Source organism: Chenopodium quinoa, unplaced genomic scaffold (assembly GCF_001683475.1).
Source record: "Chenopodium quinoa cultivar QQ74 unplaced genomic scaffold, ASM168347v1, whole genome shotgun sequence".
Lineage (NCBI taxonomy): Eukaryota > Viridiplantae > Streptophyta > Magnoliopsida > Caryophyllales > Amaranthaceae > Chenopodium > Chenopodium quinoa.
This window is the reverse complement of record NW_018743212.1, coordinates 2,120,383-2,135,237: the sequence shown is the minus strand read 5'-3', so window position 1 is coordinate 2,135,237 and position 14,855 is coordinate 2,120,383. Positions and strand designations below refer to the sequence as shown.

General features: G+C 34.2%; 1 protein-coding gene across 3 annotated transcripts; it reads right to left on the bottom strand.

The window, feature by feature from the left end:
- Positions 1–8,390: 8,390 nt before the first annotated feature.
- Positions 8,391–12,009, bottom strand: LOC110734367. 3 transcript variants are annotated; one of them, XR_002513799.1, is made up of 3 exons: positions 11,801–12,009; positions 9,743–11,062; positions 8,391–8,832 (listed from the first exon to the last, which is right to left on the bottom strand). XR_002513799.1 is itself a non-coding variant. In XM_021914499.1 (3 exons), the coding sequence occupies exons 2-3, from the start codon at positions 10,138–10,140 to the stop codon at positions 8,769–8,771; spliced, it is 462 nt and encodes a 153-aa protein (XP_021770191.1). In that variant the 5' UTR covers positions 10,141–11,070; positions 11,801–12,003; the 3' UTR covers positions 8,391–8,768. The 3 variants fall into 3 exon arrangements, 1 of the variants encoding a protein (XP_021770191.1); XM_021914499.1 differs by having other exon boundaries at positions 9,743–11,070; positions 11,801–12,003; XR_002513800.1 differs by lacking the exon at positions 9,743–11,062 and having other exon boundaries at positions 11,801–11,996.
- Positions 12,010–14,855: the final 2,846 nt, after the last annotated feature.

Genomic DNA, 14,855 nt, shown 5'->3' with positions numbered 1-14,855 from the left:
TCTTGGTCCATTGATTTGCAATATTGGGCCATTAATTATAGGCCTTAATTCTCTCTTTTGTTCACTAATTCGTCCATTATAATAAATTTGGTCCGTCATACTTATTTGAACTCATGCTAGTAACTTGGACCTTTGTAACCTACGCACTTAAACGAGCCCTGAATCACCGAACCAAATTTCTTCAACTCGATCTTGGGCTTTAAATATACGATCATAAAATACGTTCCGACTCCAATATCTTTATAGTGGTCTAATAAGCTCGGGAATCATCATAATTCTGTAAATTCCTACAAAATAATACCAACTCTACAAAAACACTAGAAAACGTATATTAGTAATAAAAATAGCTCCGTAGAGCTCAAATAAGCACAAATATGACCGTGGGACGGGGAATAAAAATATATGTAAAATAGACTCATCACATAACATATATGGGCTTTTTTGTTTTTCCTTTTTTTTTAATTCGGCTTTAGCATTTTGTTTTTTTTTTTTGCTAAGGGGTGGTCATGGCCCACCCAGACCCCCTATTCCGACCCTGGTTAGTTAACAATCATAAAAGTCAAAGTATTATATATAAACGGGGGAGGTATTATTTTTTTGGTGTTAAAAGAGCCACAAGGGCGAATAATGAAAACTCCAACCACTTAAGCTATCCCTCACTCTCAATAGGGAAGGTATTATGCAATATAAGCTATAATCATTTCAATATTCTTTATACGTGGTATCATACATGTACAATAGCAATGAACATCTAAATAATAAAAGAAAGGTAGTGACAATAACTCTTTTCTAGCCATTATCAACACTCCAATTCACTAGAGCTGCAATAATGGATTTGTTGATAATGTTGCTCTAATTTACCCAACAATTCATGTCAATATGTCAAAGTTAACAATCCACTTAATGCTGTTAGATTGTAACAAAATTTTATTCCTTCTGTAAAATATGTTAGATTGTAACAAAATTTGATTCCTTCTGTAATTAATTTTATTTAGTTTGTTAGAATATTATGAACATATATTAACTCTAATTTAATATGATCTTTATTAACATTTGTAAACTGATTGAATCATTTTCTAATTTTTAATAAAATGAAATTACATATCATCCAAATATCAAATGGAAAACAAAGACTTATATTGCTCGAAATCCAAAAAACCCATCATCTCAATATATAACTTAACGTAATTTGTTAATATATGAATAATTTAATGTAATTTGTTAATATAATAAACCACCTAATAAAAATAATAGATTCGCCACAGATCTTTCGGCTATGTGTCCGCGTTCTTATTAAAATATTTTTTACATTTTTAGTTAAGGACTTAAAATATTGAGCGACTTATGATCTTATTTTTAGCTCAATTTAAGATACTGATATTCTACTCTTATTTCTAAGGCTAAAAATGTAATCTACTCTTATATTCTACTCTTAAAATCTTTACGTGAACAAATTTAAACATATTCAAATTATGTTCTATTTTAGGAGCTTTCAGAACTTTTTGCATCTTATCAAAATTATGATATTCTACTCTAATTTCTAAGGCTAAAAATGTAAACCTCAACACTGTTAAGAAAATTATTAGAGATGTTTCCCATGATTTTTCAAAAACATGGGGTGAGATTGTGTTTTATCATAAGCTAGGACAGCTCCCCATATCATCTTCAAAGTTGATTGAGTGTTTGAATGAACATGGTTTGTGGTATGTGAAAGGTAAATATGATATCTTGTGCAATTATTTCGAATTACAAATAACAAATCATTTTGCTTATTTTTGTGCAGATCATGATCCAGACAAATTGAATCACCTTTGATAGTACTGTGGGAGATAAGAATCCTTTTTTTTTTTTTTTTAATTATCCCAAGTACATAAAAATATACGTAAAATCTTTTGACTCTCTTTTTCCTCCTTTATATTGCTCAAATTCAATAAGTGCTTTGCTGCTCATTTTCAACAACATAAGATCTCATGGTGAACCTGTTACTGATGATGATGAGGAGGAGGATGAAGTAGAATTGGTTAATGCAAAAGCATTATGTAGGTTAATGATTAATTTTTGTAGGATTTTCTCATGCATTATCTTGCATAATTTTGAGCAAACCTTGAAGGCTCTAGTAAGTTCATTACGGTTAAATATTATCTCAAAACTATAGGCAAATTAGAACGTTTGTCCAATTTTGTTTAGGAGTCTAGGTTACTTTTATGTTTTTGTAGTGTATATATTGAATCTTTTCTTAAATCTTTATATTGTGTTTTACTCTCTCCATTTCTAATTTCATATGCTATATAATCTGTAAGACTATTACGAGTATAAAGTATTGCAACATTTGGTGGTAATGTCGCTATGTTATTGAAATTATAAACATGATGCTGTAAAAATAGTGGCTGAAGAAAATCCATGGGAAGAAGTGGGGAACCACCATTAAATGTATGTTTTTCGACGTAAATTTGGTGCTATTCGTACCACCAGTCTTGCTCGTCGCAGCATTGAAAGCTAGTTTTTACAGCATTCAAAACCATGGGAGCTGCTGTCAAGAGTTGTATACTTGTATTTTTAAGCTGGTGTATTAAGTTTATGTGTGGCAGAATTCTAATTAGTTATTAAGTTACTGGAAAATTTGGTTTTAATAAGGAAATTTTGTTAATTACTACCTCAAAAACAGAGGCTTTGTGAATTATTACCCCTAAAAAAAAAGTTTTAATTACTACCCCTAATTCACCTAAATAGGACCGATTACTACCCAATTGCACTTTTCGGTGACTTAACTCACCTTATGACGTCATTACTCCGATTTAATCACAGTTCACACCAAATCTAATCTAATTAACCTAAATAACCCAAAATTAACCTAACTAACCCAAATTAACACAGTAAACATTAAACAAAAACTTACCCCAACTAATTCTTCTATATAAATCAGTATCCCCAATTCAACCCCTATAACAGCTCTTTCACCATATCCAACTCAAAACCTCTCATCCTATCCACTGCAAATCTCCAAATCTTTAATCTCCCTGTCACATCGCACAGTTTAGCTTGCAAGAGGAAGACATCTTAAGAGGTAATTCATTAATTTGCTTCAATGTTGGTGTAAAGTTGTCTAATTTTTAGGGTTTATTGTAAAGTTTGGATTTTTTTTTTCAGAATTGAACAATTAAGCAACATAAATCCTTCAATTCAAACCTAATTTAGCATTTGTGTTTGGTTGCAGATGAGTTTGCAAATTGCTCGAGCCAATAAAAGGCTTTTTAGGTGTGGATTACCTACTTCAATCATAACCTCTTGGACAAAAGAGAATCCGGGAAGACGATATGTTGTCTGCCGAGATTTTGATGCAGAAACAAACACAAGGGGTTGCAATCATTTTTACTAGCATGATGAAGAAATGACTCAGTGGCAAAGGGACACCATACTAAGGCTTTTGGAAGAAAGACAGGAACTGAGAACAAAGAATGAGATTAAGAAGAAGCAATTGGCATCATTGAATCAGGAATCCAAGAAAATTAAGACTAAGTATGTGATGTTGAAGATGAAGCATAATTGTGGAGATGTCAAACTAAGCAACTGGTAGTGAAATGGTAAGATAGTAGTCTTTGGTTGTTATGTGTAGTGTAACTTGGAAGTGCTTTAACTTTATCAATAAGATGGTTTGAATTTGACTTTCATATTGTTGTTTGCAAATCAAGGTAATTGAACCAAATCAATCAAGATAAAAAAAAGGAAAAGCAAAGTAAATACATTCATTTGATAAGTAAAGTCAGCATACACAATAACAACAGCTTGACTATAATTGCCAAGACCAACACAAATAGTCAAAACTGAACATAACTTGGCAAAATAGGCATGCATGCCATAATTGTACTACAAAATAGGACTTAAACTGCCTAAATGTTGAAGTCTTACACCAAACACACTAAATAATAGTTGTACTTTGAACCTAAACAAACAACTACTCTCTCATTTCATCAGTTGGACTACTAGGCTGATGTGACTGCCCTGCTACTGTGACAGTTGATGCTTGGGCTCCAACCTTAGCTTGTGTTGCCTGCTGGTTGTTACCTTGCACAATCCACCACCAAATTAAGAAATAAAACTTTGTAAAGGAGGCCAAAAACACCAAAAGAGAAATACAAGTACCTTGTTTTTAGACCTCTTTTCCTTCCCTACAGCCCTCATTGCTTTGCTATGCACCACCCATGGGTCATCAGAGAATGGTTTCCCACCCTTATTATTGGGTTCAGATGAGGTGTCAAGGGTTGGGTTGTTACATCTCTTGATGTTATGTCCATATTGCTTGCAATTGGAACACTTGTATGGCTTCCTACCCATTCTTGCAGCCTTCTCTGCAAGGTCAGCAGCCCTCTCAGCATCCTCTCCAACTTCCTTCTTCCTTTTCTTCTTTGATGGCCTGCTTGGCATGACCTTAAATAGGGGTGGAAGTGGCTCAAATAAAGAGGTCTTTTCCCATTGCTTAGGCCCTGGCATAGGCATCAATACAAGGGAATAGGCAGCTAGGTACTTTGTCCCTTGAATAAGTTGCATCCACATAATCCTCTGGATCCCCTCTCATGTACAAAATACAAGCATATGCATGGTGGCATGGTATCCCTGTCAACTTCCAAGAATAGCAACTGTATTTCCATGCATTCAAATCAACTAGATGCCTATCTCCATTGTTCTCAACCTCAGACAACTCTTCTGTACTCCTAGTCAGTATGTTGTACTTCCTAATTCTCTCAGCCCAATCAAATTGTTTCTTAACATAAGGCATGAACCTCCCTTGCATTTTTTGAGCTCCCTCCCTTTTCTGACAATTTCTTTGCATAACATATTTTCTCATCCATTCCATGTGTGTTAAAATTGGTTTGTCTCTTGCTTGTTTTAACACATTGCTAAAGCTCTCACACATGTTATTCAAAAGCATTTTTGATTTAGGGGTAGAAGAAAATGCATGCCTACTCTAGCAATAGGAGGGGATAGCAGACATGTATTCATATGCTTTCTCAGACATGGTTTTCAATGTTTGCATATGCTCATTGAATTCTAGCTGCACAATCACAGTAAACCAAACAACCAAAGCTAAGCTAATTACAACAACAAACACTGGCTTTAAGCATACATTTAGGAAAATGAGGTGCATACCACAGTTGTAGCCTTTGTTGCTTTCCACAATTGAACTTGCACAAAGGCTGAAGACAATTTCTCTTAGACCTTTTTGGGTCTCATGGGAAAGCACATCTATCTTTGCAGTAAGCAGTCACCTTCTTCTTCCCATTGTGCAGCAAGTAGTAGTCATATTTGTTCTCTATTGCATGTTGTCTTAGTGCTTTTCTAAACACATTCACTGAAGGAAACCTTAACCTAGGTGTGAGCTTAATTGGCTGCTCAAAAACAACTTCTGGGCTGAATGTTTGTGTCCTGTTAGCCTCCTCATCTGACCCATCTATGCTTCCTGGCTCTTCAGAATCATAGTCAATTTCCTCACCTAAGTTTGACTGTTATGCCAAGTCAACTTGTAGCCTAGCTTGAGACCTAGTGACTCTACTAGGGACTTCCTTCACTTCTCTAGCAGGTAAAGTAACTCCTCCAATGCTTCTCACTACAGTGTTTAGAATATTTGCCCCCAAATCATCAGCAAACAAATCTTCTTCCTCCTTGTAATCAAAATCATAGTCATCTAAATATGGAAGGACATCAAGTTCATAGTTAAACTCATCTTTGTCCTCAAATTGTTCTCTCAATTCATCTCCATCCTCTAGCAAATATTATGCCTCCTCTAACTTATCCCCATCCTTATCACTTTCATTATCTTCTTCCCCACCCAGCCAAACTCTCTTACCTGTTGACCTAGGTTCTGGAACAGAGTTAGCTACCTCCTTCCCCTTTCTGGATACCTTTTTCTTACTCCCTGTCTTCTCTACAGCCATATCCTCCTTCTTCTTACTCCCTTTATTCTCTGCAGCCACAACATCATTCTTTGTATTCAAGTTGTCTATGTACCTCCTAAACTCACTCTCACTAATGACCTGAGCTTCTTGGCTAGATCTAAGTGCATATGTTTTGACAGGAGATGCAGTTGGTGTTTTTTGGGATGTTTTTCTCCTCACAAGTAGTTTAGATCTTGTGAACTGGTGGGATTGAGAAGAGGTAGGCTTTACAGAAGGGTTTGGGTGAGGGTTTGAAGAAGTGGTACCCCTTTCTACATTAGTTGTTAGTAGTGGAGGGTGTTTTGGGGAAGGGTTTTTTGAAGTGAGGGTATCTTTTGAGCTGGTTTTTCAATGAAAACATCATCCTTTTGTGAACCACCTACCATTATTGAATTACTTTGTATAAGGGCCCACATTTAACTTTTGCCATTCATCACACTCAAACACAACATACAAAGTAATTACATCTGATTGCCCAACACCTTTCAACAGATTATCAATGTCCCGCTGGTCAAGCAATACCTTTCTCCCAGTGTTCAAACTCTTGCCAAATTTTCAGTACCAAATTTTGTACTCCCCAAATTTGACTTTGACCCTATCTAATACAAGCCTATTTAAAGACCCAATGCTCATGGTCCTTGTAGATACCTGACCCTCTAACAACATTTCACCCCCACCCCAAAACACCACACTCCTACTGGTCTTAAAATTCCCCCTATAAAACATTCGAATACCAATATAGGGTGGAATTTTTTTCTGAACAACCCTGTACAATTTTAAAAGCATTCAACAAGTTACAAGAAGGAATCCATTTCAACTTTTCTATTCTATTGCATCAAACAAGTAATTTCACAGTACCACCATAAACAACAACTAGCTCAATTATACAATTAAAAATCAATTCAAACCTAGGTTTAAGCACGCATTCCAATTACTCATCAATTTCTATTATGCAAAATGATTTAAACAGTGTTAAGCACATAAAGACAATAACTTTACTTACTTGAAACCAACTATTACAGGGGCCTTTCTCGTTTCTCCTCCAATGGCAATTCCTTTGTTCTTCCCCATTTTTGGCTCAATACACGACGAATGTTGTTTACAGGCAAGTAACTTTGTTAATTAGGGCAAATTTAAGCATGCAATTGCATTACTGCGAACACAAACATGAATTCTGGGTTTTAGATGAGTTTTGTTAGGGAAGAAGAAGAGTACAAGAGAGAAAGAGAGAGATGAGGGAATTTACTTTTTTTTTTTTTTTCTTTCTGTTTTTCTGATTGTTAGGTAAGGTATTAATGTGGGTAAGATTAGTTGGGGTATTTTTTTTTTTGGGTTAGTTAGGTTAATTAGATTAGACTTAGTGTGAACTGTGGTTAAATTGGAGTAATGACGTCATAAGGTGAGTTAAGTCACCCGAAAGTGCAATTGGGTAGTAATCGGTCCTATTTAGGTAAATTAGGGATAGTAATTAAAAACTTTTTTTTAGGGGTAGTAATTCACAAAGCCTCTGTTTTTTAGGTAGTAATTAACAAAGTTTCCTTTTAATAATCCCAACTTTTACCCATTAGCTTTTCATAATCCCAACTACCAATTATCATTTAATAATCCCAACTTTTATACCCATTCGCTTTTATTGGACCCGGATGACTGGTGACCGGTTGAGAAAGTATAGAGAATTAATTTTCCACGACCTAAAACTAAATGTTGACTTCAGTTGACCTAACTACCCAGCCTCACCCTTCTATCTTCTTTCTCCTCGCCATTACTACATTTCATAGAAGCTAATTTTTCACCCAATTTTATCAATTGCAAGCTTTACTCATAAATTTGCAAGCTTTTTATGGTAAACTTTGAAGAAATTGCAGAGAAGGTGAAGGATTACCTCAAACGCGAATAACACAAAGAACAAATAAGCCTTAAACTCTACAATTAAACTAGGTTTTAGTGTCGAACAACCCTAATTGTTGAATAATCTATTGTTAATTAAATGTCGAATTAAGCCTAATTTAATTGAAATTGATCGGGTAATGTTTTGGGGGTCAATTTTTTTTTTTTTTTTTTTGGTGTAAAATTGAGAAGAAATCTCAAACAAAGCAACACACAGTAATATAACTAAAACAAAGACAAGCAAACGAGCAAAAAATACGGTTGCCCACTTAGCTGCTAGATGGGACACCAATTTCAACTCTGAGCGTATTTGATGGGTTTGTTTCCCCAAAGTTTTCAAACTTTGGCAAACCTTCATTTGATTTAATACTAATTCCCGCTTGTCTTCAAAAAATAAATAAAGATTCTAATATGATTAGAAAACTATCTAGATGTAATTTTGCTTTGTGTACCTTTAGATTTATTTTGCTAGGAAAAACTTTAATAAGATAGCCAACTCCATTGCCAAAATCTCTTGTTATTTGTCGACAAGGATTTTAATGAGAATTATTGTTTAGTTGAGAAGACGAGCAATTACGCTGAGAAGGGAAATCCTAGTTTAGTATAAGCCCAGAAAAATTGTAGTAGTCTTCACATCTTAGGGCTACTTACAAAATAAACACAACCACCAAAATTACAAATTAAGGCCATAATTCACAATACTTTACCCTGAAGGCCTCCTTCATTAGTCCATTAACTTCGCAAATTAAGTTACTCCAAACAATTGAGCGTAACGTGCAATAACTTGCTAGTCTTAAAATGGATGATAACTCTCTAGAAATTAGTTCCAAGTAAGTCTCACTTTATATATTCAAAATAAAATAATGCATATACATAAACTTAATACACCGGCTTAACATGTAACTCTTAGCAGCAACTCCCATGGTTTCTCATGCTCTAACAGCCAGCTTTCTATGCTACCAGGGGGCAGCGGCCACGGAGCTGATATCTTCCCTTCATCTTTATCCCCGAGTCCCTGACAGGTAGAAAATTCAAGTTCAGGGACAAACAAAATATGCCAGTGTTAGCAATACTAGCTGAGGAATGAAATGCACAATTGCATACAGATATTTTATGTAGAAGAGTGCAAAAGTCCATTTCAAGGCTTATCATGCTTCAAACAAAGTGTTTTGTAACTATATCTGCTACTCTAAATGCCCAATTAAAGAGAACCCAAAAGGATTAACACATTGATAGCAAACTTACCTTGCCAAACAATTCCACAGAACACGCAGAGCTGACGGTTCAAGCATGATGTAAAGATTTCTATCCCTACAACCCAATTTCTCACATGTTCTTCAGTCAATTTGTGACACGACAACTATGCCTTCTGATTGCAGTAGATGAGGACATAGCAATTGACTAATTATAAAATTTCTAAAACCAACTCTAGCAATGACTTTAAATTACATGAATCATACCAGCCCAAGACCCCGAATCACATAATAAACAGAACAAGCATTGCAGCCAATCCCCAGATTATTTTAGGCCAAGTACTGAAACTGCTAATCCCACTTTAAAAGAAGAATCATAGTAGATTTTCCACCAATTTTCTCTTATATTCATTCTCTATTTGTTTTAGACAACATTTTCCCAACAAACACAATCCCTGTATTATTTTAGGCTCAATATTGAAACATGCACGTAAATATGGTTCCAAAGAAAACATTTTTCATCAATTGGAAACCAGTAGTCTTGGAGCCAAACAGAACTAAAGACAAGCAACCAATATAAATATACTTAATCTACCAATTCAGAGCAAGGTTAATATCATTAATCACAACACAATATATGAAAGTACTCCATAGAAGGTAACAGAAAATATAGTACTCGTATTAACAATAGCTAGGAGGGGGAAGTGTAGTGATGGATGCAGAAAAACTCACATCAAGATGGCATCAATTAAAATAGCACTTTTGTCCTGAAACGTATAAGTCAGGCATTTCCCCATAGTAACAGCCAAAAAGGGCTCAATTTTGTCACCAGAATCAGAATCAGTATCAATATTCGTATTGAAATGCAACATCTTGATATGCAAGCGAGATGACAGAACACAATCATCATCCAAGCATTTTTGGCACCATATGAGGGCAAAGAGATTTTTGGATAAGGATAGAAACACTAAAGGATGGGCAGTGTAGTCCCTCAAAACATGGTTTACATATTCACTCTCAAAACCAGAGAGGACTGTAGTACAATGCTTGCCATCCAACAAATTAGGCACATAAGCGCCCACCTGGGCTGATCCAGTAGAGAACAGCATTGGACTCAGAGAGTAGAACATCAGTCCTACGCCTAACGCCAAAGCTGGAGAGTGTTTTAGCAAGATCTGGACAATTGTTGAAAGGACGCCAATACCATGTGAGTGTGTCAAAGGTGTATATTATGTTGAAACGGTATCCTAACATAAAAGCCTCCCATACTTGGTCATGGGTAAAACTATGAGTTCATTGTCAAACAACCTACCAAAGGGAGGCTTTGGAAGTGGCACCCGATATCCGATGTCGGGATTATACACCTCAGCAAAACAAGCTTCCTCGTCGGAAATATCATAACTACCAAAAATATAAAGCTTACCATCAATGGTAACCAGTTTCGGGAGGTAGCGAGGAGTATTAAGGGGGCTTCCACTGATCTCACACTGAAGGTGAGGCTGGCTGAAATCAAAAGATTGAAAGCGGTGAGATGAATTATAGATGTTATTGTTTTTAGGAGGGCGGGTATAAGAGGGTTTGCCACCAGTAACAGGCTCAATCACGACCTGAGGCAGCATTCTTGATCTGGTGTAAGGTCATGTCGTCGAATGCAGTTCTCTCGCCACCAAGGGCGTACATTATAGATCCAATAGAAGCACAACGGGGCATTTTGTTAAAACCTCTATCAATCGTAGGGGATGGAATGGGTTTTGGGATATCAAAAGGGCCATTGAAATTGGGATCAATGTCACATTCTATGTTATCACAAGACAATGATAAATAACGTTGTTGCTTAAGCTTTTCAAGCAAACTGCCTGAGATGTTGATCTTAAACCACTTTAAGTTGCCATCGCTAATACTTCCATAACTCAAACGAACCCAGATAAGAGCTTCCTTAGCACCTTCCAATTTAGAAGTGGGTGTTAACCTTCTTCTCTTAACCCCCTTCCCTGTCTCTGCCTCTGCCTCCGCCTCCGCCTCCGCCACATTTATCCCATCAACCTCCATCCTCTGTGCTCCTAAAATTATGAGGAATTATAAATTTTAAACCAATGTTATACTACTGTATTTTCCATACTTGAATATAAATTCGATAATTGGTCTTATTATTATAGGTTAAAAATCATCAAATCAAAGAGAAAATCCACGTTTATATCCATCCATCACAAGGCAAAAGTGTAAGTTTTGTGGTAAAAATAGGGAAAACTGCCACTTGCATTGTGATAACGGAACTTGTTTATCTCGGAAATTAACTGGAGCGACCTCCAAATCAACTACTTGATTAAATAAAAAGCAATTCTTCTCTTTTGTGAGAAGAATTGCAGCGGATTAGGAGTTTGAAAGACAAGCAATTCAAGAACTATCATCAAACTATAAAAGGCAAGCAGATTCATCAATAATTAATCAAAGTGCAATTTAGAAATTTTTCAGCAATTCTAAAACTATCATCAAATTAGATGCAATCAAAATTGAACAAAAGATAATTGCTGGGAAAAATCAAGAAAAAGAACCAAATTCACAGTAAGATATACATGTAATTCTGCAAGATTCAACATGCATAAAACGGAATTTGGTAAGTTTATGGTGTAAATTAACATATAAATTCATCAAAAGATTCTCAGTAACACGACGAAAATATAGAAATTAATGACAAAAATCATACTAAAATTCAACCAAATAAAGAGAATTACGAAATAAAATGGACAAACTTTAACATTCTTAAGAAAATTGAGCAAAAAAACAACGAACCTGATCAATTACGAGAGAGGTTGGGGCGAGACTAGTGACTGACGAGCGAGGGAGCAGGGATTGTATTTTTTCGTAGTAGTCTAGTAGAGTTTTGGGCCCTTTTGGCACGGTTAAACTTAAAAGAGTTAAAAGTCTTAAAACGTTTACCATTTACCTCAAACCTTACCGCTAAACTTGACCTATTTGTTTTTAATCGAAAGTTAATACAAGTTAATACTCCAATTGTCCACGACTTGTTTACATTTGAATTATACAAATATGAGATTTAAAACTTAACTTATAATAGGCTATAAAATATCTTATTTGTTAAAAATAAATCCTATCGAATGACACATGTAAGTGTCGGCTAAGGGGCTACTCCTCCTATTACTATAAGGTTTTGGGATCTTGTGAAGTGGACTCTCTATCTTAGTTTGCGGGTGCGGCCTAGACCTGTATTTAACGAGAAGGTACAATGTGAGTAATGAAAGTTATTACAAATTTACAACCAATTAAGGATTAGTGATTTTTTTAAAAAAATAAATCAAATGAGGTAGAAAACCAAACAAACAGAAAAACAAGAAAAAAGACAACCTAATTACGGAGGGACAACTTAATTTAAACCAATTATAGATTAGTGATAATAGACTAAAAAACAATCTTGTAACTACTCCATATTTTATTCAAAAAAAAAAAAAAAAAAAAAGTTAAAATAAGATGAACTTTTAATGACGAGAAAATACATATAGCTCGTTACATTGAGTTTGATAATAATCTATTTCGAATAAAAATTATAGATTTAATCCACACAATCGCCTAGCATTCATGGCACACGTGTGGTAGTCATGGTCAATATTTGACTACCAAAGTTTGGCAATGGGACTATTATAAAAAAAAATTCAAGCAGTCACGTGACCCATCGTTAGTGTGGGTCATGCTCATGGCACGAGTGACTAATATAATGATAAAAATTTAAAAGCCACATTGAATTGTATTTGTAATTTGTCTTACCTGGTCCACACTCCACTCTTGATTCATTGCATTTGCCCACTATATTTCTCATTCTTTATAGTATTTTTTTGGTTGATTATGCCCCTTCAAGCTTCGATGTTACTAGTACTTTCTTATCCTTCTTAATAATTTCCTTGTTAATGTTATTATTCAGTTATCCTAATTCTCTTAATTTCCTTGTTAATATTATATGGCCCAGCCCATTGGCCATTGAACCTATTTTTGTTTTGTGTTTATACATATATAAGCCCTACTTTATATTATAAAGGTAATATAGTAGGTGAATATACATATAGGTAGTAGTTCGAAAAGAATTTACAGATGCTAATTCATGTATGACAATCCTACAAATAAGAAAGGAGAAATGGAAAAGAGAAGATGCTCGAAGAGCTATAATATGAACTGAGTGTCATCATTTGATGAGTAACTGAGATTAATGTCAGGCTCGACTATCTAGCTTAGTGTGTTATATTTAGGAATACATACATCAACATATTACATTACACGTGTTCGAGCATGTATCCATATTAATAAGAGATTAAGAACGAAGTTGGCCTAATTCAAATTACAATTATTCTAATGGTTGTTAAATCAAACTACATAAGCAAAAAAATTAATTAAATTAAATGGAAAAGTCTATTTCGTTCCAACTATATGCATGGATTCTTTAATTTTCAACAAGATGAATAATTATTGTCCATTTTCATGACATAGACTCGTATGAAGTATTATATTCATGGGGCCATATTAATTGTTATTATTATTCCAAGTAGCATCGCACTTTCCTTTTCTCTTTTTTCAAAAATAAAATATAAAAAATTATATTGAGGGTGAATGCATGAACCTTTACCTTTCAACGTTAAATCATACTTCATATGTAGCAATTTGGTTTGTTCTACCATCTAAATTAAGAGCAATGGTATTAGTAGAACTAATTTGAGAATATAGTAATTAATTTAATATCAATAATCAAATTAAGTTGGTGAATTGAAAGGAGGGCCATTATATATATGGACCCTTCTATAATGATGAAATGATTTAGTAATAAACAAATGCAATTTATTGCTAGCATCCACAGACCATAGGTGGTTAAGCGAGCGTTAAGTTTTGGCATTTTCATTCTCTTCCTTCTAGAAGTTTTCTTATTCTATTTTCTTTCTTTGTCCCTAAAAAATAAAATATAAAATATACTATGTTAAAAAAAAAAATTATAAAAAAAAAAAAAAACATTAGATATTTATACTAAAATCAAAATTGTGAAAAAGAAGGGGGGGGGGGGGGGAATTAATTTAGTGAATTATTGAATGTGAGATGCATTATTGAAAATTTTAGTTGGAAGGTGTATTGATTTGATTAGTAGTACTGTAGTAGAATTGTACTATATAGCAAGTTACATGTGAAAGGTGTTTGGGATTTTGTATGCTACTATTGATCTCTATCCTAAAATACGAGTATGAGCCTTATTTTTCAGCAATCAAAAAGTGGGAGTATAAGAGTAAATTTAGAAAAACGAAAAGAGTATAGAGTAATAATAATAATAATATAATAATAATAATAATAATAATAATAATAATAATAATAAATAAATAAATAAATAAAAAAAAAATATCACATACGAATTACTAGCTTAGCTTTATGCGTTTAAATAGATAGTATTCTCCTGCAATGGTCAACTAATTTTATAATAAACTATCATTTGTGTTCATTATTAATCCTAGTACCATTGAAAGGTATTTTGGAGGTTCATGTTACATTTAGCTTACACTTGTTAAATTCTTTGTTACTGAATAGAATTCTCTCTAGACGATTTTAGTGTCGTAGTTGAGGGCTATATAGGCATGTAGTATCCTATCTAATACAGTATTTCCCTTCTTCTTGGAAAATTTGACCGACTCATATTAATTTATTACGGAGTATAAATCATGAAGTTAATCAACTAACTTATCCAAAAAAAAAAATATTAACCTAACCTCAAACTGAGTTATTATAGATCTATTTCATAGTGAAAACTATTCAATACATACATCTTGACTGACCTCACACAATCCTTAGTATGATCGATTTC

Bases quoted from the DNA above. Each gene is read 5' to 3' on its own strand.
- LOC110734367 (XM_021914499.1), bottom strand. From the start codon at position 10,140: ATGTTCTACTCTCTGAGTCCAATGCTGTTCTCTACTGGATCAGCCCAG. The intron at 8,833-9,742 runs GTGAGTTTTTCT...TCTACCTGTCAG, and splicing joins TTAATTGATGCCATCTTGAT to GGACTCGGGGATAAAGATGA.